This window comes from Rhopilema esculentum, unplaced genomic scaffold (assembly GCF_057945365.1).
Source record: "Rhopilema esculentum isolate cy_ngs unplaced genomic scaffold, ASM5794536v1 HiC_scaffold_37, whole genome shotgun sequence".
Taxonomy (NCBI): domain Eukaryota; kingdom Metazoa; phylum Cnidaria; class Scyphozoa; order Rhizostomeae; family Rhizostomatidae; genus Rhopilema; species Rhopilema esculentum.
This window is the reverse complement of record NW_028300848.1, coordinates 555,615-580,546: the sequence shown is the minus strand read 5'-3', so window position 1 is coordinate 580,546 and position 24,932 is coordinate 555,615. Positions and strand designations below refer to the sequence as shown.

The following is a 24,932-nucleotide window of genomic DNA, read 5'->3' as shown; positions in this document are numbered from 1 at the left end:
TTTTGTCTTTATCTTTTGGTTCATCAAAAGGTTTCTTGGCTTGGTTTTTTTAATTATTTCGCAAAATTACATGTGTGCAATTGAGTAATACGCGCACTGTGCAGGACTGGAATACCTGTTATTTAAAAAATTCTAACAGGGGGCGCTTAATTGAGAGGGGGGCTAAAACGAGTATTTACGGTATTTGGCAAGACTTTTTTCTTGGATCCACCTTTTGATGGTGAGGCCAAATGTCGCTAGTAAATGCCGAGACGGGGTGTGAAACAACTTTCAAAAATTTGTAGGAGTATCAAACATTTTAGTAAACTGTTGGGAGGGCTTTCAAGTTTCTTTTAAAGATAAAGTAAATACCCTCCGCCTCAGTTAAGTACATGCTTAATGAGCACTCCCTTAGCACAGTACGATTAAACTTTCTATTTTTAACTGGGAAAGGGAGCTTTCTTACATTCGACAGAACAAACTATTTTTTGCATGGGTTGTATTTTCTAATTTGGCTAAGTTGACTTTCCTTGGTTTGAAAATCCAGTACCTAACTTTCTCAACTTATTCAGAAGCCAATAGCTACTTTAAAAGAAACTACATTGTTAAATAAATTGATATTTGTTTCTGCGATGCTGGAACATGGGAGCAGAGAGGGCAGTTGCCCTTTGACCATGATATCATGGCATTAATACTTGACGAAAAATCTTTCGCAGCTCGGCTCAAATTTCTACTGGAACTGGGCCTGGGTTAAGATGGCAACATTCAAGGTCCAAATTTTAATGAGAGAAACAAAACTTCACCCTTGGCGCATAAAACAAGATGTGTGCGTAACAAAAGTGAACCTAGGAAGTCTAGAAGATCAACGATATTCTTTTTCCTTCGTTTGTGTCTCTTTGAAGATTCATCTACGAATCGACGTTCTACGTTTAAAGTACTTTTAAACAAGAAATACTTGAAGCAGAGAAAAAAATGCTGTAAAACTTTCGATAATTTTCAAGGTTAAATGCAACAAAATATAATTTGATGTTGTTTTAAGCGAAACTGTAGGGTGTGGCTGGCAGTGGCGGATTTAAGGCCCCCTCTTCACCGAGTTGAAACAAATCTGTTGCCTCTTTTTGATACTAGGGCCCCCTTTTTGAAGGATGAGAATAAAGAGAAAAAGTTTCCGGATCTTGTAGGTTAATTTACATCAAGGATTACCTCAGAGTTAACTTGTTTATTCCAAACAAGGATGATTTTTTGCCGGACAAAACTTTTTTCCTATTATCGTGTCATTATCAAACCAAATAGAACTATGGAGCATAATTATGATTGAATGTTTGTCTGTTAGGCCTAGGATTCTCAATTAATGTCGTAAATAACCCAGACCTGGGGTGTTATGCTCCGGGGGTTGAGCCCCCCTTATTGATGCCGAAAATTGGCAAGTTTCTACTTTTGCTATTGTTTTTCGCAATATTGTGTGCACGAACCCTAAAGACTTTATGAATTTTAAGTACATAACAGGGACCGCACACCGCTCTAAAAGTGGAGTGGCTGAAATGGGTGTGATCGGAAAAATTTTTGAGGCCACGCCCTCTTGAACGCTGGAAATCGCCTCTTTTAGAAAATACTTGCTTATTTCTATTGAACTTTTATAAACAGTCTGGTTCAGAGAAGATGTCAATAACTTTAAAATAGATAGAATTAGCTCAAGGGTAATAAAGAACCAAGCTAACCAAGTTAGAAAATGCATCATATCAATGTACAAGATGAAACACCTAGAAAAAGAACAAAAAATGGTTCCCAGTCAATGAGAACTGCTACTACAACGAAGTAAACTATCCAAAGTTGCGTTAGAGTAAACCTTCAAAAAATTTTCTAGCCTATTATTGCAAAAAAGTGGGTGGGCTATAGCCCCAGCTAGCCCAATGGTCGCGCTGTGCCTGGTAATGTAATGTAAGCTATAAAGCCATACACTAATTGAAAATCAAACCAAAAGTGCAAATATTCTGGGCCCCCAAAAGTTCGATTTTCTGGTAGAGAAAGAGCATTCCAGACCACTCCTGTTGCAGAGTAACAGCAGTTTGAGCCACTATGGCGGAGAAGCAGATGTTCAGCCGGAAAATTTATCTTTAAGGAGTCGAGCTAAAACATTAAGGAGATGCTCAGACTTTTAGTCATGCTCAGATTATATATAATTGCTTTGACACAATTGTGGCGAAAATTTTGTTAAAAGTTAATAGAGATCTATCTGTCAGGATCGGAAACTGTTTTATACTATGGACTCACGTTAACAATTTCTGAAAATTTCATAGCACAGTTTCAACTCCCCCCGCCTCCCTTCAAATTTGCTCTTGATCCGCCCCTAGGGTGTGGTAACAAACAATTCTTGGGTCCCAAACCCTGTTTTTCTCGGCTCGCTTCCCTCACCTGCGTATAATCGGCATGCTTTCGGTCAAAGGCCCCCACCCCCTCTTTCTTTGCCCTGTCATATTTCGAGCAGCCCTGACCTGTTTTTGGCCGTCAACAAGTTCATTCTTATTAGATAAAATGATGATTAAATGAAATTTAATCAGAGTTAATTTCACGAGGGGCTTTTGAGCGTTAACTAAATCGCATGAGTTGTTGTTAAAACTATTTCGTTATGTTTTCTTGTGCCACGCTTTCTCGCGTTTTTCTTGTATCTGCTCTACTAGTTTATGGGCAATGTTTATGGTCTTTCGGCCTCCTGTGAATTTGATTTGTATAAATAGGGTAGATGTGTGTTTCGTGGCGTTTTCATTCCCTTGGTTAATCTAGGGGTATTTAAGGTTTTGACATAGCGTGGGTCTCATCTTGCTTGGTGAAGCCACAATACAACTAGGCTGTTTTATTGTATTTTCCCAGCCCTCCCTTCCTCAATTTGTTTCTTTATGCTAAATGCCTTTTCAGTATAACTTTGCGTGTTGAGTTTCTTTATGGCATCGTGGAAACCTCTCATACCTTTAGACACTTTTATGCTTCTTAGACCCCGTTTACACTGTCCCGTGCAAGTTTGGAACCGTGACAAAACTGTCGCGGTTCGCCCTTCCGTTTACACTAGCACTGTGGAACCGTGACGATTTTGCTCTGCTATCCGGACCAGTTTTGACCCTGCTTTGAAAGCGAACGAATTTTGTACCGTCACGGTTCCGTTTTTGAACGCGACAGTGTAAACACCTATCCGAGACGATTTTGTCACGGATTCACAAAGAGGTCTTTTGTATGGCTGTTTCAGGTAATCGAGGCTTTGATTGTGGCGTAACTACGTTGTCAAATTCTGAAGAAAAGACGACCACAGAAAAGGCTTGTATTGTTTCCCAGTTCAAGCCTTGATTGGACTTATCAGTTTTGTAGTCTAAAATAACACTGAAAATTAAAGCCACCTTTTCGTTCGTCCAAGGGAAGTTTTTATCGGCCTTCTTCTCCATTTTATCTCTTAATAAAAATTGTAAACGTAACGGCTAAACGGAACAATTTGGAACCGCGACAGTGTAAACACTTGCGAACCGTAACGGTACAAAATTGTCCCGGGACAGTGTAAACGGGGTCTTAGAGTTTTCTGATGCTATTAGGTAGGACTGGTGCATCGGCTATTAGTGGGGAAAAGAGACTTTTCCTGTCCATTCCCTCCCAATTATCAATCATGTTTGGGGGTTATTGTGTAACTTCCCTTAGTAACCCCTATATGGTAGGTTGAGCGATTGGCGCCGATGCACCAACGGCCCAACTCGCTCTCTATGATGTGGGAACGTAGCCTCATGACTGACCTTTCTGATGTCTATGGCAGTTTTTCTGAGGGAGCTTTAGGCCTTTTATGTTGCATTTGTATTTCATTCCCGAGTAAGTAAATTAAAAAACAAACAATAGCATCTTATGTATGAATGTGAATGAAACCTGTTCTCGTTTCGAGACACCTTTGTTTCCTCAAGTGAGGTTCTGTGAAAAATTCTGGTGACCTTGGTAACGGTCATCGCCATTGGCGGCAAATGAGCAGCTGTGTCATTGAAGGTACCTAAATATATTTATATTCAGAAGAGATTAATTGGATATCATTAAGGGATGGAAATAAATTCTAGGATGATTAAAATTCTGATACAACTTTAATAGCATTAATTTGTGGTATTGACTGAACAAACTAAACGTCGCTTTGACAGTGATACAGCATTTTGAATGGAAGGAAGTGTTTTATTTTCATGTCAGTATGCTGGCCTGTAAGACAATGCTGCACCGGCGATCTCAGACGAAACATACACTGAATAAGGATATCGTCTCTAGATTAGACAAAAATGCAAAGCTTATTAGGTTTCTTTTTCTAATCAGTGTTTTTATGTTTTTAATTTATCTAGTCGACTACTGATAATATTATCAGAAAGACCCAGTGTAAACCTCAGAATGCATGCCCAGACTCATACACAGAATCCTTCTCGGCCCAAACTGTTACTTTAGGGAGAAGTCACTCTTGCCAGGGAATTTACATGTCTGAAATAATTTTTACACTCTGCAGAGGTGCCTCAAGGGTTTTATGCTGCTCAAAATATTTTAACTTCTCATAAGTGATAACTGAATGCTAGGTTTGTTTATATTGTGTTTTAGTTGCAGGATTTTCTACTCATTAATAGTATGACACCTGCTATATCTGAGCCAATCCAAATATGGCTATGGAAAGATTGCCAATCATTAAAGACACCCACTCGAAAAACATAACAGCACTGGGCTACAATCCTGCAAAGCATGAATTGCTTGTTGGCTGTGAGGGTAAGAAAGTGGTTTTTAGCACAAGTATAATTGATTAAACAGTATCAATTTTTTGTTTGGTAGAATGTATACAACAACATGAAACATTAGAAACAGAATTGGCTTAAAAAATAGAATTTGCTTTGTGCAAAGATTTTTTGTTTAAATCCTCTGAAATGAGTGCTATAGAAAATTGATAAAAGATGCATTATATATTGTTACAGTGTCCTTAGTCTGTAACTTTAGATAAAAATCAATAGGGACCAATTGTAAGGTTTCTAAAATGTATGACAAATTGGTGCTTTTAAATTGTGCACTTAATTGCCAGTCTATAGTTCTACACTTGATTTTGATAGAGCACCTGTCAGCAAGTGATAGTCTTGTCTCTTTGACTGACTTAGTTAAACATTAGAAAAATATTATACATCTACATTCCAGCCTCGTGTGAATTTTTCCTAGTTTTAATGTTAGTTGATATTTTGATCTAGATGGTGTCATCAAGGCTTGGGATTACTCCACTGGAGAACCAGGGAAACTTGTCAGAACCTCACATGAACATGTTGGATGGATAACATCTTTCTTATTCTGGTATGATTAAACCAATACAAAAATTTATAGCCTACACAAAACTAGCATTAGTTGGAAAGTCCAAAAATGAAAATGGCAAATGTATAGGTATTTTGGAAAGTTTAGCAACATACTATATAACAGACAAGTAAACAGTATATTTTTCATTTTATTGGAAATATTTTCAGCATGATCAATATTTTACAGCCCAAGGCATAGCAATTGATTCCTATCCAGACATTTAAAGTTATTGCTCTGTAATTTTGTAGTGGTGTCATGGCACTAGTAGGGGCTATGGGAACTTCTCTCAGGTTATGTAACACACATGTAAATCCTAACCAGGACTTTCCCTCAATCATAGAATCATCCTTTGCTGTTAGATGAATCAAAATGGCAATACTTTTTTATCCATCACTATAAACCAGAATTCTTACTTTTTTAGGAGTGATGCAAAACTCATGCTATCAGCCTCTAACGATGGATACATTTTGGCTTGGGGATCTGGGGTCCAGCCACATGACAGAGTCAAGGTACTAATTTTCCCTTATTTTCATTATAATCATTATAAATTTATTTATAGCTTAATTAAAACAATATAATACATAGCTAAATTTAAGTTGTAGCTAAATAATTTCAATTTTGAAAATTTTATAAATATTGTATAAGAAAATAGTAGATAGAATATTTTCATAGAAGATTTCCTTACCTACTAAAAGGGGAGTTGTTGAAGCCATAGGGTCGCATGCTCAATCAAACTAATTTTTTTGTTTTGCTATAATGTTTTATTGATTGAATGGTTTTCCAGAAAATGTTAATTCTACCACATTTTGCTTTTAAATAAACACCATGACTAATGCTGGCAAGGAAATGTTGAAGGATCAATGTTAAAATTTGTTTCAGAATATCAAGACTATTTATTTCAGTCTCTTTTCTCAAAGTCTCTTTTCTTAATCATCACCCCCAGCTAGTCCCAAGTTGAGAACAGGGTATTGCTAATGCCCCTAAACACAGTATTTTTGTTAAGCTGTTAAAAGCCCCCTCAGATGTGGTAGGTAATCTCCACATTGCGCCGGTTTCCCGATTAAATTCAAGTATACAAAGGACTTCTGGAATCTCAGATGAAACCGTTTTCACCAGGCTTCCTTACCCTTTGCTTTGTGAATTTCGAGAAAACTATAGTGCACAACATGCCTTACTGCACTTCACTGAAAAATGCAAGATTAGCCTGGGGGCCAGAAAGTGTGTTGGAGCTGTCTTTATGGACCTATCAAAGGCCTTTGATTGCTTAAACCACAAACTTCTGATAGCAAAGCTTAATGCATATGGATTCAGCAGAAAAGCCTTATTGTTCACTCATAGCTATCTAAACAGGTAGAAACAAAGAGTGAAAGTAAATGAATCCTTCAGTGAGAGGAAAAAAAAGACAAGTGTGTTCCACAAGGGTCAGTTCTAGAGCCCCTCTTATAACAATCTGCTTGTGTTTGTACCAGACATAAAGATATGCAACTATGCAGATGACAGAACTCTCTATACAAGTGACATTAACCCCTCGCATGTAATTGAAAAATTAGAGAAAAATTGCTCAACAGTTGCAGAATAGTTTAAAGACAACTGTATGGAGTTAAATGGGGACAAATGCCACTTAATGACCTTTGGTGATCAAAATAATGACTTAACCATAAAAGAAGACAACAACCCAATCAACAACAGCAGCAAGGAAAAACTACTTGGTGTAACTATAGACAAAAATCTCTCATTTAAGCCACACATAATAACACTGTGTAAAAAGGCTAGTCAAAAATTGCACGCCCTCTCCCGCATTTCATGCTACTTAAGCACAGAACAACTCAAACAAACAGTGAGGGCATTTATTCTATCCCAATTTAGCTATTTCCCACTTGTATGGATGTTCTGTGAAAAAACCCTAAATACTAAAGATAAACCATTTACATAAAAAGGCATTGGGTATCGCATGCAAAACAGGGTGTCAGATTTTGATAGTCTCCTGATTGAAAACAACTGTGTGTCCATACACAAATAAAAAAAATTGCAGCTACTAATGATTGAGATCTACAAAGCAGTACATATACTCAATCCAAGCTTTATGAATAAAATATTCATACAAAAGCGTAGCCACTACCACATCAGAAACAGCAAATTGATAAAAATCCCCAAAACTCGAACCATCATTCGTGGAATCAAAAGCCTATCCTATTTAGGATGTAAGCATCGGAACAATCTACCAGAGAACTTGAAAAACCTAAATACTCTTAATATCTTTAAGTAAAAATCAAACAACGGAAGGATAATTGCAACTGCAGGCTGTGTTAAACCTTTGTAGCACAGGTTGGGTTCTTGACATGATATATCTAACATTATTATTTTCAACTATTTATCTTATTAAATCTTAGGTATTATAATTTATTTCTTTAAATAGCTTTTATCTCACTTTATAATATTATCATTTTTATTTCTATAAATAGTAGGCTTTAATTTGCGTATCTTCTAGCTATTGTAAAGAATGCTTACTGTAAATAAATGAATCATATTATATCATATTCTTATTATTGTTATGTATCTAAACTAGTGTTCACTTTTAATCATAGATTGGATCTCCCATTTATTCAATGGCATGGAATGTGAGAAGAGAACAGCTGATTCTGGGGTTAAATTCTGCTGTTAAAGTCTATAGATTCAAAGATTTATGTATGTTCATGCAGTAATTTTCCCTGTATCCATTCTCTTTAGTACCTTGGGTACTTTAAGATTGTTACTGTTGTGTGTGTTAAAATGTTGTAAACTGGTGGTGGGACAAGATTGTAATGCTCAAGCTCTAGAAAATTTGAATGCAGTAGCGAAGCTCTGTTTCCTTATTTTGCACAAAATTTCTTGCTACGCTAATACTTTATCAATTGGTATATGATATCCTGTCAGTAACTTTTGATTGAAGTCGTATTTTGATACTCTTTGGCTAAATATCTATGAAATTTTTTACCCCTAAGTTCCCTAACTCCTGCGTATGATTACATAATATCTTCATATTTTATATAGCTAAGGACCAAGGGAGTTTCATTAATGACAAAGGTGAGATACGTTTGAAATATTCTTTGTGCTATGTTGAGTGAACTCTCAAGTATTTTCTAGTTTCCTTTCTTAAGAAAACTCTAATTATGTAAGATCAAAACTCTATGCTGAAGCTTGACTATCTTACTGTCCTAGTTGTTTCTATATATTACTGTCTGGTATAACGTGTTCATTTGCTACTATCTAGCTTCCGAAAGTAGTTTTAGGACACCGAGAAACTCTGCTTGTCAAGACCTTTTATAGTACTTCCTCTTGATGTGACCACACCATTCCTACACCATGTTGCTTCCTCTGAATATGATCACACCATTCCTACGCCTGGAATTACAGAGATCTGGCAACTCTCCTCACTCTAAGTGAAAGTTTAGTCATGTCAGTGGCTCGAATACCAGACATTTGAATCTGTAGTCTGTGACACTAACGACTGAAGGATCCTCGCACAAGTAACTGCAAATTGGCTTCGAAGAAACTGTGCCAATTTAGTAGAATACTCTGCCAAGGGACTTTTTAAGCAAGGCAAAACAGATAACTCCTGTGCCGTTTTTAAATATATTTGAAGATCTAGTTGTCATCTATTTTATCGATCTTACCGCTCAGCTTTAGGGAGTTTTGCAATTTCAACTTCTGGTAAGCATAAAAATCATATCGAATCTTTACATTTTGGCCGATGCACAGATTTACTACCAAATGAACTGATATCTAAATTGTTTGTGATTACATACTCTGCTGCAAACTCGGGGCTAATTCACCAACTTGTTGTTAGCTTAACCTTTATAAGGAAATTCCAATATACTTTTTCCTGTAAAGTGAGAAACTCACTAACACTGCTATCTTCTAAGTATCGTCCTGTTGCAGAGTATTAGAAGAAAGCTCCAAAACTCCGAGTGTTGTTGCTATGTTACATTTAAGAAGGAAACATGCTGAAATGAAATTTAAGACTCTTTTTCAGGGTTTACGTCAAGAGAGCACACAGATATAGTGAGAAATGTTACTTGTCATGAAACAAGAGTCTACTCTGCCGGGTATGTTCTTGAGTATTAATTAAACTTTTTTTTACCTTCTTCAATGCTGACTTGATAACTAATACTCTGTATGCGTAGACTTCTGTGGCTTATAAACTGAGCTCGCGATTTTTTAATTTGTCAGAAACGGAGGTGGTAATAAATAGATGCATAGAAGTTAACCTTGAGAAAGATTCCACCGGATAAAAACGTTTCTTCACTCTTCATATGTCTCAACACTGTAGAATATGATAACGCCCCTTAGGTCAGCTGGCAGTGCAGTCGATTACGTTCCAGTATATACTCTTGAAAATATGACCGTTAATTTTTCCGTTTTTACAAGGGTGAAGCTGACAATTTTTTCCAGAAGTTATCCTACTTTTAGAGAAATGTATGTTTGCCCACGTATGAACAAGATCGCCATCAAAACTGACCATGTCCCTGTAGAAAGCAAAATTTGAAGCCAATCCTCATCTTTTGCAGGTTTGACAAGAGAATTGTGATTTATGACTCATACTCTTACCCTGATAAAAAAGGTCTCAAGCCTGTCACAATGTGAGTTTTTTCTCAATGTGTATTCTCAAATCAGCTAACGTTACTATTTCTACAAAGCCTTCAATCTTTGTAAATAAGCTCTTTTCCTTCACAGTTTTACTGAAACTAGATAAAAAACTCAGTCATGATTATTTAGAAGGCATTTCACCTAGAAGGTTGAATTGTTACTATTGCTGTCATTTGTAATAATTGTTTTGAAACATTCAAGCATTATTTACATCTACTCAAAGAAATTTGTAGATTGCACGAAATAGCGGAAACATAACATTCTTGGTTAAATTTAGGCATTATTTCACAACAGGGGCAGATAGCCGTTGCTTTCTCCGGGAAGTTGGTGCTTAGATAGGGGAGGGGGCTTGTAGTGTATGACTAAAGGGATTTGTCAAGGAGCCCGTAAAATCGGAAGGAAGGATAGGCCCAGGATATGATTACACTTCAGTACCTCTTGCTAATCCGCCTTGATTTTACAATTACGTGTATACGTATAATCAGGTTCAATCTGATTTACTCAGAAACAAGAAATTGTTGGTCCTTTCTGTAAAAGTAAACAATTTTTTAGTCAATTGAAGTACAGCCACGACCAATGATTTTAATGAAATACATTACAACCTTGTCCCGACCTAAATTGCCTATATCAATTTGATGTCAATTGGCCAAGAGGATGTAGAAACAGTTTTCTGCTGCAACCTAAACCGATTTCTTTGGTTTGCTAGCAGCCACCCTAGGATTATAACAACAGGCTCCCCTGCGCTGAAATTTGTAATGCTCTGCTACGCAATGTACATAAAATGATCCATATTTTCCATTGAACATACTGTTAAAAGGAAATTTTTATGGTATTTTTTACATTCAATGGCTATTTGACATTAATGGTTGCAAGAAATCTAGGCCATTCTTTACATCAGCCATAGAATTCAAACTGCCTGGAGCTTTTAGTTGAAGATTTTCTGTCTGTTCAAGTCATGGATTGGTTTTATTTCCTAGATGATTATCCCATTCAGTTGATTTTGATAATTATGAAATGGTTTTAAAAGTTTTTCAAAACTTACAGACTGTTTCCTGCTCATGATGCTGGCATAAACTGTCTTTCTCTGGCTAGGGACAACGAAAACAATACTTGGTGAGTATTGCTGCATTACCATTCTGAAGCTTCAGTTGTCGCATTTAGTATACATACGTTCTTGAAATTGTGGCCGACTGGCAAATGATTCTGGGACGCAATCAAATCATGGGACCATTCTTTCTTTGTACGGGCCCTTTCTACGAGTTTTAACTATAGCAAGGAAATAGGCCAGTAATTCAAATATTCGGTGCTTGGTAGCTGTTTCGCCTGCAGTGTGTTAAAAGTATATCAATATCTTTCTTTTTTGACACTGATTGTTTCTATTAAGAGAACGTAAAACATATTAGTGATTTGAGTAATACCAAAGACATCCCCGTTGTATTTTCGACAGAATATAGCAGCTACACTTGCTTTTTTTTTCTTTGGTGAATATATTCTCCTTAACGTAATGTCTGTACTTACTGCTATTCCTTGTCTGTGTTTAAGGCTTCTTTCTGGTGGATTTGATAAGACTGTCAAGGTCTGGTCACAGGATGGGCAGATAATGCACAAGTTTGATTCATTCAGGTATGTTGATCAACCAGAGTAATTTTTCCATTTCCGTGAAGAATGAACTGTCTCCTAAGTTTGCAAATTTTACCTGGTAAATGATAAGCTTGACACAAATTTGCTATTTTCATGAGCAACTGATTGCCAATTAGCATATAAAAATTTTGTCTTCTTCGAAAAGTTCTATTTTGAAATGGCAGTTTAGATCTTAAATAACTGTTTCATACAGCACACACATTTTCATCAGAATCGAAGCAAACTTTTTGTAGTTAAAGTTTCAGAAAGAACTCAAACACTCAATACTGTAGCCTTTTTTAGTAATTTAGCAACTCTAGAAAAAATATATACTTTAGTAGGAAAATAGCCTGCAGTACTTGCTACCTTTTAAACGAATTTCTTCTGCAAGATATTTCTTTTAATTAACTTTGCATTGGCAATTTTAAATTTTTTCTGTCGTTGTAAATAAGAATTGGATGGACATGGAGGTTTGTCTAGCTCAACTTCAACAATGTGAAGCCTATCACTGACAACGTTTCGTCTGCCATTTATAAGTTGTGTTCCAAATAATTATTTTTTTTTCATATTTCTACAGTGCAACAATCACTGGGCTTTGTTACGTGAGGCAGACAAAGACAATATGGGTCTCTGCAGGTACCGAGGAATCTCCAATGTACGACCCAAAATCCGGAGACAATGTAAGTTGGTCATCAATATAGATGTGCTTGTCAATTCTGCCAACAACCTTAAATTTAGTATTGAAAAGTCGACCCTCTTTAAGCCACCCAGTTTGTACAATAATTCAAGCTTTGATATAATATCTTGATAAATCTGTTATATATAATATAAAATATCTCTTTGTTTGTGAGCTACACTTTATGATAATTGGTCAATTTTATTTTAATGTATTCATCAATGCCAAATGCATATTTTGTGGGTGTTAAAATCACATTAAATAATAACATTGCTTTATTAGTCTTAACATTATTTTCATTACTTTTTTAAATGTAGGTTTCTGAATTCATTGGAACTTTCCAAAATTTGGATGACGACCCTGAGAGGTGAAACAACATTTTTTGACAATCTTGACCTGGCAATGATGTACTAAAACGATCTTTCGTCTTGTGTTTTATCTTGATTCTTGGAAACCCCAGGTCAGGTAATGATCATTTCAATGACAGGATGCAGAAGTTGATACTATTCTTTGCAGCTTACATTAATGTTTACATTAGAAGTTATTTTTGGCAAACATTAATGAAATAATGAAATGCTGAAAGACGACCGTAGGTAAGCCAAGGCTTTTACCCAGACTTCGATCTAGTGCACAAATAGCAATAAAGTGGTGCTTGACAGATTGATCTGTCATTTTCTAAACTTGAAGAATCCCAACGAGACGCCACTTCCAAACAAAAACCTTGTATAACTCGCTTGTTGCGTGACGTTTCTAACGAGTGTTAACCAATAACAGCTTTTAAGCATACAGGAATTATTTTTTCTGATTTTCTAGGACACCTTAATGAGTATTAGGAGTAAACAGCAATGGAATTTTTTTCAGTTGGTATGCTAGGGAATTAATAGAATGAATTAGATTTTTACTTTTACTTAAGTTCCAAACAAAAACCAAAAACTTTTGAAAGATGCTCTTTTAAGTGAACAATGTAATTGAAAATGTTCAGTCTTCTTTTTTTGTTCTCCTTTTGTTCTCATTTGTTCTCCTGTCTTCTCCTTTTGTCCTCTTTTTGCTCTTATAAAACCATATTCCATTACTAGCTTCTCTCATTTTAATTCATTCTATTAATTATTTCTTTTACCTTTCCAGGCATGAGTTATGTTTGCTTCAATATATACCAGACCTCGGCCAGGTTTTTGGTAAGCTGTAGTAAATTTTCAAAGTTAACCGTAAATGAACTCAACGCCTACCATTCTATTTATTCTAATCCACTGAGTACTCTAGAATCAAGGTTTGGATTTCAGCGCTTGTATTTTTCATCTCGTATTTCGAATCTTCCAAAGCTCTAATCAAGTTCTCTCAAAGTTCTTTTATTTCACGATGCTGGAGCCATCTTCAATTCAAATGTATGTAAAAAGAACTGGTTTTTTAGGTTTTTTCTTCCTGTTCCCAATCTGAGAGTTGATGTAGTGGTTCTTAAGTGATGACGTCATGAACTGTTCTTTCATCTTATATGGTCAAAATTCGAAAATTCTAAAGTGGATTTTTTATGACGCATCGCTTAATAATGCCAATAGCATGGCCTAGCCACCCTTTGTATTACTGTGGAATGTTATCTTCGCAGTATATTTTAGGAGCCTATTTTTATTTCTTACGCTATGAATGCTCATATTTCAAAGAAAATTTTCTGAGACTTTTTTCACCTTATATGAAGTTTTAAGGTAACATTCAAAGGTAAAAATTTTAAAAAAATTTGCAAATATTTTCATAGCTTGAATTTTTTGCTAAGAAGCTCTGCCATGCTACCATACAGATGTAAGTTTGTAGCATTAGCTCCCAGTTTATATGTTTAATCAAGATTCCAATAGAAAACCAACCTTTTTAGATATGGTTTAAAGATTTGTGCCAAGAAAATGTAACCTTTTGCCATAAATTCTTTTCGTCAAGGTACAAACTCAAGACGACATATCATGTGCTGGAAATACAATGCCAGTGGTTGTATCACAGCTTTAAGAAACAGAAATGCTGCCGAATGCTTGACATACAGTAAGTATGGCTTGAGGTATCATATGGAACACTCGGATGTCCTGATTCAGGTAGCCATGGGTGTCTTGACATGAAGTTGACTTAATCTTTCATAGAAGAATTTAGTGAAAAGTAGGAGCAGTGGCATGCCTTCAAGTACTGCTATGCTAGTTGAGGAGACAAATGAGCGAAAATCTTCAAATGTGTGAAGCAACCCTCCGTCCTGGAGTCGAAGACTTTGCGTATTAATGATTTCGTTCAATGCGCATGCTCTTTTACTCCTGGACGGAGGGTCGCCTCTCCCATTTAAAACTTTCTCTTGTTCGGCTCCCCAAGAAATAAAATTCGTTTTTTGGAATGTTGTCATGGCGTTCTGGACTCAGAAGTTGGTAAACTCCGACAATCTCTATCGCATTGATTGCTCCTTTTTTGACAAAACTCAAGTTTATAAAAATTTTTTATATATAATATATATATTTTTTAAAGATAATAGCATTCAGCATTCAGGACAATCTCTAGAAGGCTTAATCTTTTAACAGTCGGAAGAACTTTCGAACGATATAGAAGTGGCACGGTGCCTCAAAGAATGCATTCATTAATAATATAACTTTAAGCATACATTTTGTTTTCAAGCTTTATGTCTAGTCCAGATTCTAGGAGCATCAGCTGAACAGCTTGTTCTATCTTAGCAATAACTGATGCAGCTTTAGAAAAACCCTTGGTATGGTTAGTATTCCTGATCGGCAATGAGTGATTACCAGAATTCTGGATGAATAGGACAAAATAAATTAATATCAGAAAACGTTTCCCTTACAGCTAAAAAGGTTCCAATTTTGGTTTTCAATGGTGATGCTGAGGGGCAGATTATCAAGTGGGAACGGCTTCAGTCAAACACATTTATGTATAGGTATTTATGAATTAAATTTGATGCCTTTACTTATGAAAGACTTTCACTTTCAAAATGTTCACTTTCCATTTGTTTGAATTCTCTATAGCCATTTTCACACTGTTAAGTACACCAAGGTATGCATTGTGTGAAAATCAGCTTTTTGCGAACCGCAAGGCTTCTTTGAAGGGGAAACAATGTTGTTTTAACGAAATGCGTGATCCAGCCTGTATCTTGCCAACTCGGATTTTCTGCTAAAGGTAAGGTTACTAAGAGGTGTGAAGTCATCCGGAGGATGGAGTCATTTGATGGGGTGGTAGTTTCAATCAACTTGGCATATTTTTGCTTACGGGTGTGTAGAATGAGACAATGTGCCTGCCTTCTTTTGTTGAATAGGCGCTGATGAAGGTCCGATTAGTTAACTATAATTTACTTGTGTTCGTTGTTGCTTGTTCTTGGCGCGTTGCGGTGTTCCTTATTTTCTACGTTTCCATCGACTTTTCGCCGCAAGCATTCCATGGAGTCCGTCGAGCAGCTGCTACCGTGGCCTTGCTTTTATATAAATTTAACGTTAGTGTCTGATGGTCGTAGCAAAGAAATCTTGTTGCGGTCAGAAGCCATCGGGAGACTTGCAAGTCAAATCTCTGACAGATATGATTGGGCAGCAATGGACAAAGGACAGATAAGGGATCAGCTGCTGCATAAACAGCCACCATCCTTTGCTGGAAGACACGGGAAGGTAAGTTTTGCCACTTCAAGGCTGAATGTGAATTGGCCCTTAAAGAATAGAGGTTTTTACGTTATTTGAAAATCACAAGAATCTTTACAGCAAAGCGTGTTAGATTCTATAGCAAGTCAGCAAACTGAAGTAGCAACGTGAGAGTTAATGATATTATGACAGCGAAGTTCTTTCGATATTATTACTTGATCTTATATATCAACATGTTAAACCCAAGGCTTGAAATTAGATAATTTTAAGAACATTTTGATCAGTATTTCTACAAGTTTGATGTTATGTCTCTCTCTCTCTAACAGCATTCCAAAAAACGACTCAATAATTGTGATTAAAATCAATAGTGATGAAAACTATTCTTTAAAAGATGATGTTTATCACAAAAAGTGAATCATAACCTATATAAGATATGTTTAAAGACTTTGTGCTTTGTCTCTGTTTATATTTTAATACTACAATTTTGAGAATGTCCTTTCTTGTTGTTTTAGATGAAGACGCCACCAACCCCTGCAAATATCGCTCTTCTCAAAGCCATATTTGTTGAGGATCTGGATCTGCTCGTAGTGTCCTCTGAAGATGGCAACATTTGTATGTCATGCATTCGACTTCTTTTCATACTTCCAGTATCAATGCCTGCTATCAGTATTTATCTTGGCCTTAGATGTTGGGACAAACGTTAAAACCTTGAACTGTGAAGAGAGAGTGCTAAATCTTGATATAAACTACCAAGGATTGTAAATAGGTTTCTCGGGAGCGACATAAAATCTGCCAGAAATCATCGCTTCCTGCGTCAAACATTTCCGTTTTTCCGTTTAAACGAATTTTTAGAGCTTCAAATCGAAGAAAATTTGTTGGGTATGATAGCAAACCCTGTAGACAGGATACTTTTGAAAGAACAGGGTGCAGTTTGATAAGTTCTGTCTAAGAAGTTTCCTTCTTAAGATAAAGTTTACAATTTAAATACAAGCTTTAAACTATGTAAAAGTTTTTCAACTTTTGGAGGCTTGTAGTAAACAAACATAAACTTTTCAGACGTATGGGGCTTTGACGAGAAGGCAGTTGAGGTTTTGGAGAAAATGAAGCCTGCTGATGATCGTTTTAGCAGAATGTTTGAAATCTTGCTGAAAGAAAAGGCAGAATTGGAGGACAACAACGAGGTATGCCGAATGGATAGGCCACTTTATTTTCATCGTTTCAGAGTAATTTCATCACGGATAAAATATGTTGACACTCTGCACTGCATTTGATTCTTATAACTTTGAGATTCTCAATTTTGATTTCATGTTTCAGGAAATAGAAATGACTAATCAACACGACTCTGTTACGAATCGTGTGGCTGGTTTCATCTGTAAGCACGTTTTCACCGAGCACAAACAAGTTGTGAGTGCGATGGCGGTAATCGGAAGAGAGGCTGGTTTTGGTGGAACGTTCTTGGTATGTTAAGTTTCTCTGTGTAAGTTATGGTAGGAGACTGTATTTATCACAGAAATTTATCTTTAGATGGTAGACAGTAGACATACTGGAAGGAGTCTACTATAAAGTGGTCCCTCCCTGTCGAAATTCTAGCAGAAAACCCCTCCCAATCAAAGTAATAAAACGATGGTTTTCTAGTCACAAAATAGACAAGTAATCCTGCCAGAAAAACCATCTGCTAAAAAGCTTGTAGAAGTAGCCTCAAGCCAACGGACACCTTTCAACACCAGGAACTTACCCTGCTCTGATGCCGCCACTGTTCAATTTTCGAAGTCCGAACTATCGATTATTTTCAGCTTGCTGAAATTTACGAAAGTGAATCTTTCCTGTTCCCTTTGAAATATCTCTCTTTTTATTTTTTTCCTTTTTAAGTTAAGCACTGGATGGGATCGAAGAATCTTGCTTTGGAATTTAGAAACACTGAGGTATGTAATATCATCCATTTTAATCTCCCTATTCATGTACTTTGCAAGAAAACCAATTTTTTTTCTTATGAAGGTTCCTGTAAAATTCAGTTTCAAGTTGCAAATTTAAATGTTTTTCAGTTGACAGGCGTTTTGAATTTTAGCTGCATTTATTGTGAAATCGATTATTTAGAACATTCCCAGGATTTTATGAAAAACAGTATTTCTTTAACCATAAACCATAACCATTATCAGAAAACCGTAGGCGAAGAACATAATCGTAAACTTAACTGGAGAATTTTCATAAGTGTTTTTTACCTAATTATTATATTTAGCAAAATATGTCTTCCAGTTTCCCGGAACTTAAATATGTCTGCAAATAGATATAAGTCACTTATAACCGTATCTTCCAATGTTTCTTAATGTTTCCTTGTCTAACCAACCAGAAATTATTGTATTTTGTTTTGGTTTACGCTAGCACAAAACGAAACCTCTGAAAGATTTTAGAAATTATTTCAAACCTTAAACAGAGTCGGAAGTTCCTACAGTTTCTTTTTAAGTTTCCATTAAGCGCTGTATTAATTTCTGCGCAGCCTACAAGATGTCTTTCGCAACCGCGCTAAAGGCGCTTTTGAAAGCGAAGAGCTGGCTGCTGATGGTATCATTCTTGACTTGGCCTACAGTGATAGCAGGTAATTTTGAATCTATCAAAGCAGTTATTAATCTTAGGTACTGTATCAAGAGGGTTCATAGTAAGTTCCATTTGTTTATAGCAGCCGTTTTTATTCGTGAATCAGACGTTTTTATAATGTGTCATTTGTTCATTAATTCGAATAATTGACGCACCACTAACGCCCCCTCCCACTTCCTATCAACTCCGCCCATTTCATCTTTTTCCGCATATACACGACAATAAAAACGTCGACGAGATATTAACAGTTTATTTGCAGAAGTAGTAACTTTGAGGATATTTGGGCTTTTTGCCTTACTGGAGCTTATTAAAATGATCTCTCTGGTATGGGATCTGATAAATTTGGAAGTTTTTAGCTTGCATAAGAATTGAACAAGCTGAAAATGAATCAAGATGTCTATTTGGGTGTTAGCAAAAAGCAAAAAAAGCTTCCAGGAAATCCAGGTTGATTGGTTTTTATCCAGGAAATCCTTTGAATCTAGATTTGAAAAAACGAATGAGAAAAGGTATTTGCTTTAGAACCGGATTTCCTGAACTTTAGAGCCGGAACTAATTTTATCAAAAATAATTTTCTTCCTAATTGGTCAAATCTGAAGTCGTATTCCATAATGTCTTCGAATTTTATGTAATAGCTAAGATGAATATTATTTTTTTCTAGAAAAGAGTTTGCTTATGCAGCTTCAGATAAACTGGTTTACATTAGAAAATTCGCAACATCAGGATTAGATATGACGTTAAGTGCGGTATTACAAGGTCACGAGGCTGAAGTTACCCAGGTAAAAACTAGATTTGCATAACTATCTCAAGCTACAACTGACCGAGTTTTAAATTGTGGTAATAGCAGGTTTTCAAACCAGTCTCGTCTTCTTCATTGAATTCTCTGCCTTTTTCATTTGTTCCTCTTCGACTTTCCCTCTGTTTTCGTGGCATGCAACTTAAAATGGTTAGGCTATTTTTTGAATAATTATGTGTTGTTTTAAATTATCCTCTTTGCAGTTGATGGGTATTGGGTATTCTTAGTGGTTTCTAAGATTTACGTGAATATCGTACGAATGTGTGGAAAGATGTTTTATCAGTTCATTGTTTTAGAATCTTTTATGTAATAGTTAGTTAGTTACACTTGGATAATTTTAAATAAAATCCCTTGAGTCGCCCAAACTGCTTTGACGTAATAAATATTTTTCATTTATGCTAGATTTTCATTTATTTTGATCCATATTGGTTCTCTGTGTTCCTTAATTTTATCATTTGCTAATTTCTGTATTTTCTGAAACTTGAAATTTGAAATTTGAAAATTACAGCAAAAGAGGATGCCCTGTTATCATCCATTAATTTTTACATTACCCTATATTTTTTTTTCTCTTCTGATTATCTATTTATTCAAACAGCCTCTTTTGATTACTTTTCTGCACATTGTTTTACCGTTGCTTACAATTGAAAGTACTTTTATTGACATTTTTATTAGGTTTTATGGAATCAATTTCACGAAAAATGGGTTACAGGCTCTGAAGACGGAACGATCAGAATTTGGGTAAAAATTTTATGAAAAAATTTGTTAAAAGTAATCGGAGCAACTTCAGATTGTTAAAAGTGAATTTTTACCTCCTTAATGGCCTTCTTTCAAAGTTCCAGCTCATCTATTAAGTTAATCTGTTTCATGTTTCATTCTGTCTGGTTTATGTTTATCCCTTACATTTTATGATACGCTATGCAATTGTCACTTAGGCAGCATTTGTAAAATTTCGAAAGCTTACAAAAGTTTTTCTTCTGTTTTCAGAGCGCAAATGGTATGAATTGTGACTTAGTCCTTAGTGCCCATGGCAACGTATCAGCATTATGTGTCGATCATTCTAACGGATGCGTTGTTGCTGGTGTGCAAGACACAATCAGGTAAGTTCTGCGTTCACGCTGCTCCAGATTCATTCTACCCCGTTTTCACTTCGGTCCGCTTTCATATAAGCTAAAAGTCCCTTGTTATTTAAGCACAGTTTAGACCGAAAGGGCCGAGGTGAGATTAATGGGATAAAATGGTCGATTGTTTTATTAGACAATGGTTGTTGCAGAAAACTTTTTTCTTTGTATCCTGTGCAGGTGCAAAAATGTTGTTTTGTTTGCCATTTTTATTTAAAGATTCTAAAAATCTAAGTTTCTAATCATCAGAAGTTAATGTCTAAATGCTTCTTTATCATTCTTTACTTTTCGCGAAAACCGATTGCTTTGAAAACAATTTTTCTGTAAAGATGTGCAGTTGCAACTTAATGTGCCTGATGAGTTTGGTAAACCTGTTAAAAGGAAAGTAAATCCTTGTCAACTAAAAATTATAGTAATTAGGAAATGCAAACACAAGCCATGTGGATAATCTAAATGCAAAATCAATTTGAAATGGTATAAGGAAGTACAAGGCTATGTAAATGGGTGTAATAGGAAATTTATTGATATATGGGTGTAAACATTTAGTTTAATTTTCTGAACATATTGACTTTGATAAAGTATTACTCACAAAAAAGTTGTTTCTCTCTCTTCGCAAAAAGCAGAGATTGGCAATGGGCGCCAGCTTACACTCTTTTTTTATCATTTAATCATACAGTATAATTCTATATCTATTTCTCTTCCTATTTAATGTCAATCCTTAGTTATTTACGTGGTTATTTAGACCCGAGACTGAAAAATTACATCTTGCTGCTTATAAACATTACTGGGCGTCAATTTATCCAGAAATAATGACGCAGTCTATGCGGAAATAGGTCTTTATTCTGTAGCATGTTTAAGGAATATTATTATTTTGAATTATTCTACACGTTTACGTAATTTGAGTTATCGAAGATATGCTAGTAGGGTCCAGATTGCTTATGGTCGATACTGATGAGGACTATTCTAATTGGAGTATAACAGTTTACAAAACTTTCTACTTTAAATAGCATAGATGTTGCAGACGATAATGATCTAGTTAAAACTAAGATTACTCGGCATTGCCAATCGAAAATCCAAAACAGTTCAATTCAGCATGAGATCAATGGAAAAATGCTAGAATCCTTTGCATCTTTTGAATCAGGATTTAGGTTTGAACCAAACCTTGATACTTCAAAAGATTATTTTATTCGAAGCAATTATGTGCAAATCATTTGTAAATAGAAATTAGATTGTATACAAACTCTCCAATATCTGAAATATCTTTTATCTTTGGCAAATCAAAAATAAGTATTTTAGAGGAGAAGGCACATTTTTTTAACATGTTAATTTTTATTGGTGATTGGTTTCAAGGGTGAAACAGCATGTATTGTCGTTTTTTAACTCCACGTTAACTAAGTCACTAGATAACCATAGTTTTATTCCTTTGTTTGAAAAGACAATGCATTAAAGTATTTGGTAGAGTACATCAAACATACGTTTTAAGAAATAAATTGCTGTTTTTCATGGCGACATCGCAAAACAACATCCAACAAGCATGAAAATTATTGAAGTATACAAATCTTCCTTTGTTTCTGATCTGAGTTTGAATTGTGACAATGACGAACTGTACATAACGTTTTCACTTTGTGATGTCTTACCTTGGCGTTGTCAGGTATTTCAGTTTGCTTAAGCCCCCCTCCCACATTCTATCGTCAATCTCAACTAACAACTTTGTTGCATTGACAGTTGGGGGTTGGCTATCTTTTGAAATGACAAATTTGATGCTGCCTAATTAATGTTCTTTTTTCATTTAGGGTTTATGACATAGAGTACCGCAAAATCGTTCAGACAAACTTAGGCCATACAGATTCAGTAAGAAGCATTATACATATCCCTGAAAGGCAGCAGGTAAGCGTCAAATTGCTAAGTTACAATAAAAAGCTAAACATAAATACCATGGGCTGTTAGTCCTGAGGAAAAGTGTTTTTTTTTCAAATTCTAGTTTCTTCCCTCTCTTTTCAATATCCAGCTTTTCTGTTTTACAGTATGTTTCGGCTTCTTGGGACAAGACTGTTCGTATATGGAACGCGTACAATAAAAGTATGTTTTTGATTTTCTCTCTTTTTACTTTTTTCCTTTTTTGCATGAAATGGAAGATACTAATGTTTTTAATTGTTTCTTACATAAGAGAGCTTGAAATCTCTCTCTGCTGCATTTTTTCTCATCGCGAGTCTGTTTTTACATCTGATGGGAAAAGGTGGGAAGATTATTCTTATGATTCACAGAACGAGGCCGTAACTTAACTTGAGGATCAGCATGATGGTCAATCCTGTCCTTGGTGTCCTTTTGCTCGATTCTGATTTTAACACCATTAAATCAAACCTTTTATTAAACAGCTAATTTTCCACCGAATTCACAATCATATAAAAATACTGAAAGCATCACGATGGTGCGAAAAGTAACTGATCTTACTGCATGAAAATTGCAAGGTCCCCTTTCTTGTATGGTTTGAATTCAAGTGACTTTTTTGTGCTTTACCCTGGTTCATTTTAGATAGATGTGCTCAGGTTTACAATAAAGTTGAAAAATTAAATCCATTGAAGGTTTTTATTTGTCCGTAGCAGCCAGAAGGAAGCATAGAAATGTCACAGATTCCAATGCATAAAAGAGAAAGCTCAAGGTTTACCAGCTCTCAGTTTGAAGGTGTATTGGATATTTTGGTTTTTATTAAAAAGCGATGGATTCTCGGTTGTTTATTTAAGAACATCAGGACTAGGGAAGGTATTTGAATAGGTTCTATAGTCCGTTCGAAAGTAAAACACGGACCTTATTTTCATATAGGCCTACTTCTTCCACCTCCAACTTCTCGAATATCTCTTGTTAAAAGGATAACTTCCCCTGGCTTCTCTGCACCCCTACTAGCGAGTAAGATCTAGTTATGCTGTTAATCGAATTAATTGGCTCTATCGCTTGATGGTTTCAGTAGATTCCATATATTTTCCTGATATTGTTATAAACTCGGACAGAATACACATATGACACAAACTACTCATTCGTCAAGATAGAAAATATCACCTGTATTCATTATTGTTTTATCTAATAATCTAGATGCTGCGAATATGCAAATTTCAGAGATGAGAGAAGAGTAATGTTAAGGTTGCCGGTGCGTAATAAGTCTTTTAAGCAGGGGTACATTGCTTTCTTCCGGAGAGGTGGGGGGTAGTTTAGTCTCATGGTTCAGCCCAATCAGTACGTAGAGAGAATTTAATCAAGCATCGAAAAACCTTATTAAAGAGTTGAAGTAGCTTTTATGTTGTATACTTATATAACTCCAAAGATATATATGCATTCATATTCTGTTAGGATAAGAGACTGACGTATGTCTGTGTTTTGAACGAAAGTGTACTTATCACATAAAATACTGCATAGAGTTTAACAGAAATAGTCTTTTCGTATTGTGGTACTTTGATATCGACGAATTGCCCGAAACAACAGCGACACGTAATTCCCTTATATTCCTTTGTGAATACTTTGTAAAAAAGACTTTGTGAAAGCCAATTTAGAATGACAAGATGATGTGAGGCGAAATTTATTAATCAGATAATTGCTTGCTTGCCAAGTCAGATAATTGATATCTTAAACAATACGACTGATAGGTTTTTGTCTTTAAAACAAGGTTCTTTCGGAAACGAAAAAGGTGGATTCTATTTGGATTTCACTGATAAAGTTTTGTTTTTAAGGGAAATGTTTACTCAGGCGAAATTGCCCAAATTTACTTTATGAATCGGACAAACTCCTGGATGAACGAGAAACAGTGTGAAATTGACGTCTAAAATTGTGGAGATGCTCCGAAGGCTGAAACTTTAGAGAGAATGTCGATTTTTTGCGAGCTGCTATGCTTTTCATTTTTATGTCCCTCTTGTAACATCCCAAGGCTAAACGGCGTTGTTTTGAATTAGCATTTTTCTGTCAGATGGAATTCGATACAATTTCTGCTTAAAAAATATTTACAAAACCAGCTTTGTTCTTTTAATAGGGTTTTTTTAAACCCAGTCTTATAGAGTAAAATGTAAGCGAAGAAAGTTTCTGATACAACCGAAGCTTTGCGAAATAACTATAAAAATAATGATTTGTTGGATGGAATGGATAAAATTATAAATTTTGGCAAAAACTACGTTAACGAAAATCCTATTCAAATAAATCGACTTCAAAAATCGAACTCATAAAAATATCGAATAAAAGGGTACATGCAACATAATTAACAATAGCCCAAACCAAAAAATGGTTCATGTTAAAATTTAATAGTTTATATGATTAATCTGTTGGACAGAACTGCTGGATGGAGTAAATGCAACGATTAAAGCAAAGCTCTTCAAACAGTAATATAAGTCCTTAACTGTGATGCTAGCGAGTGACTTACATTAGTTTTTCAGAAAGACTAAGTAGCAAACCAGCAAAGTAAGATTTAATGGGGATTCTAGTTTAACATAAGAATTCCGTCCAACAGAAATTCCAAGTTCCAGTGCCACATTTTGTATCTAAACAAGGTAGAAAATTGTTTACTTCTTCATAAGTAGACCATAACTCGACTAACAGTTCTAAAGAAAGAAACATTGTTCATGAAACCG

General features: G+C 35.5%; 1 protein-coding gene across 1 annotated transcript; it reads left to right on the top strand.

Moving 5' to 3' along the window:
• Positions 1–3,665: 3,665 nt before the first annotated feature.
• On the top strand, positions 3,666–23,746 carry LOC148957113 (uncharacterized). The gene is made up of 27 exons (XM_089115918.1): positions 3,666–3,990; positions 4,576–4,737; positions 5,205–5,304; positions 5,726–5,813; positions 7,890–7,989; positions 8,335–8,367; positions 9,317–9,389; positions 9,852–9,923; positions 10,975–11,043; positions 11,473–11,553; positions 12,128–12,230; positions 12,544–12,593; positions 13,352–13,401; positions 14,150–14,248; positions 15,044–15,134; positions 15,705–15,852; positions 16,335–16,434; positions 16,879–17,003; positions 17,137–17,280; positions 17,692–17,744; positions 18,317–18,415; positions 19,073–19,190; positions 19,880–19,945; positions 20,192–20,304; positions 22,119–22,212; positions 22,350–22,404; positions 22,926–23,746. The coding sequence occupies exons 2-27, from the start codon at positions 4,635–4,637 to the stop codon at positions 22,967–22,969; spliced, it is 2,271 nt and encodes a 756-aa protein (XP_088972044.1). The 5' UTR covers positions 3,666–3,990; positions 4,576–4,634; the 3' UTR covers positions 22,970–23,746.
• The last annotated feature ends 1,186 nt before the right edge of the window (positions 23,747–24,932 follow it).

Excerpts from the sequence above, each read along its gene's own strand:
- LOC148957113 (XM_089115918.1), top strand. The coding sequence starts at position 4,635 with ATGGCTATGGAAAGATTGCCAATCATTAAAGACACCCACTCGAAAAAC. Across the intron at positions 18,416-19,072 it reads TTGGCCTACAGTGATAGCAG|AAAAGAGTTTGCTTATGCAG; the intron begins GTAATTTTGAAT and ends ATTTTTTTCTAG. Across the intron at positions 19,191-19,879 it reads ACGAGGCTGAAGTTACCCAG|GTTTTATGGAATCAATTTCA; the intron begins GTAAAAACTAGA and ends CATTTTTATTAG.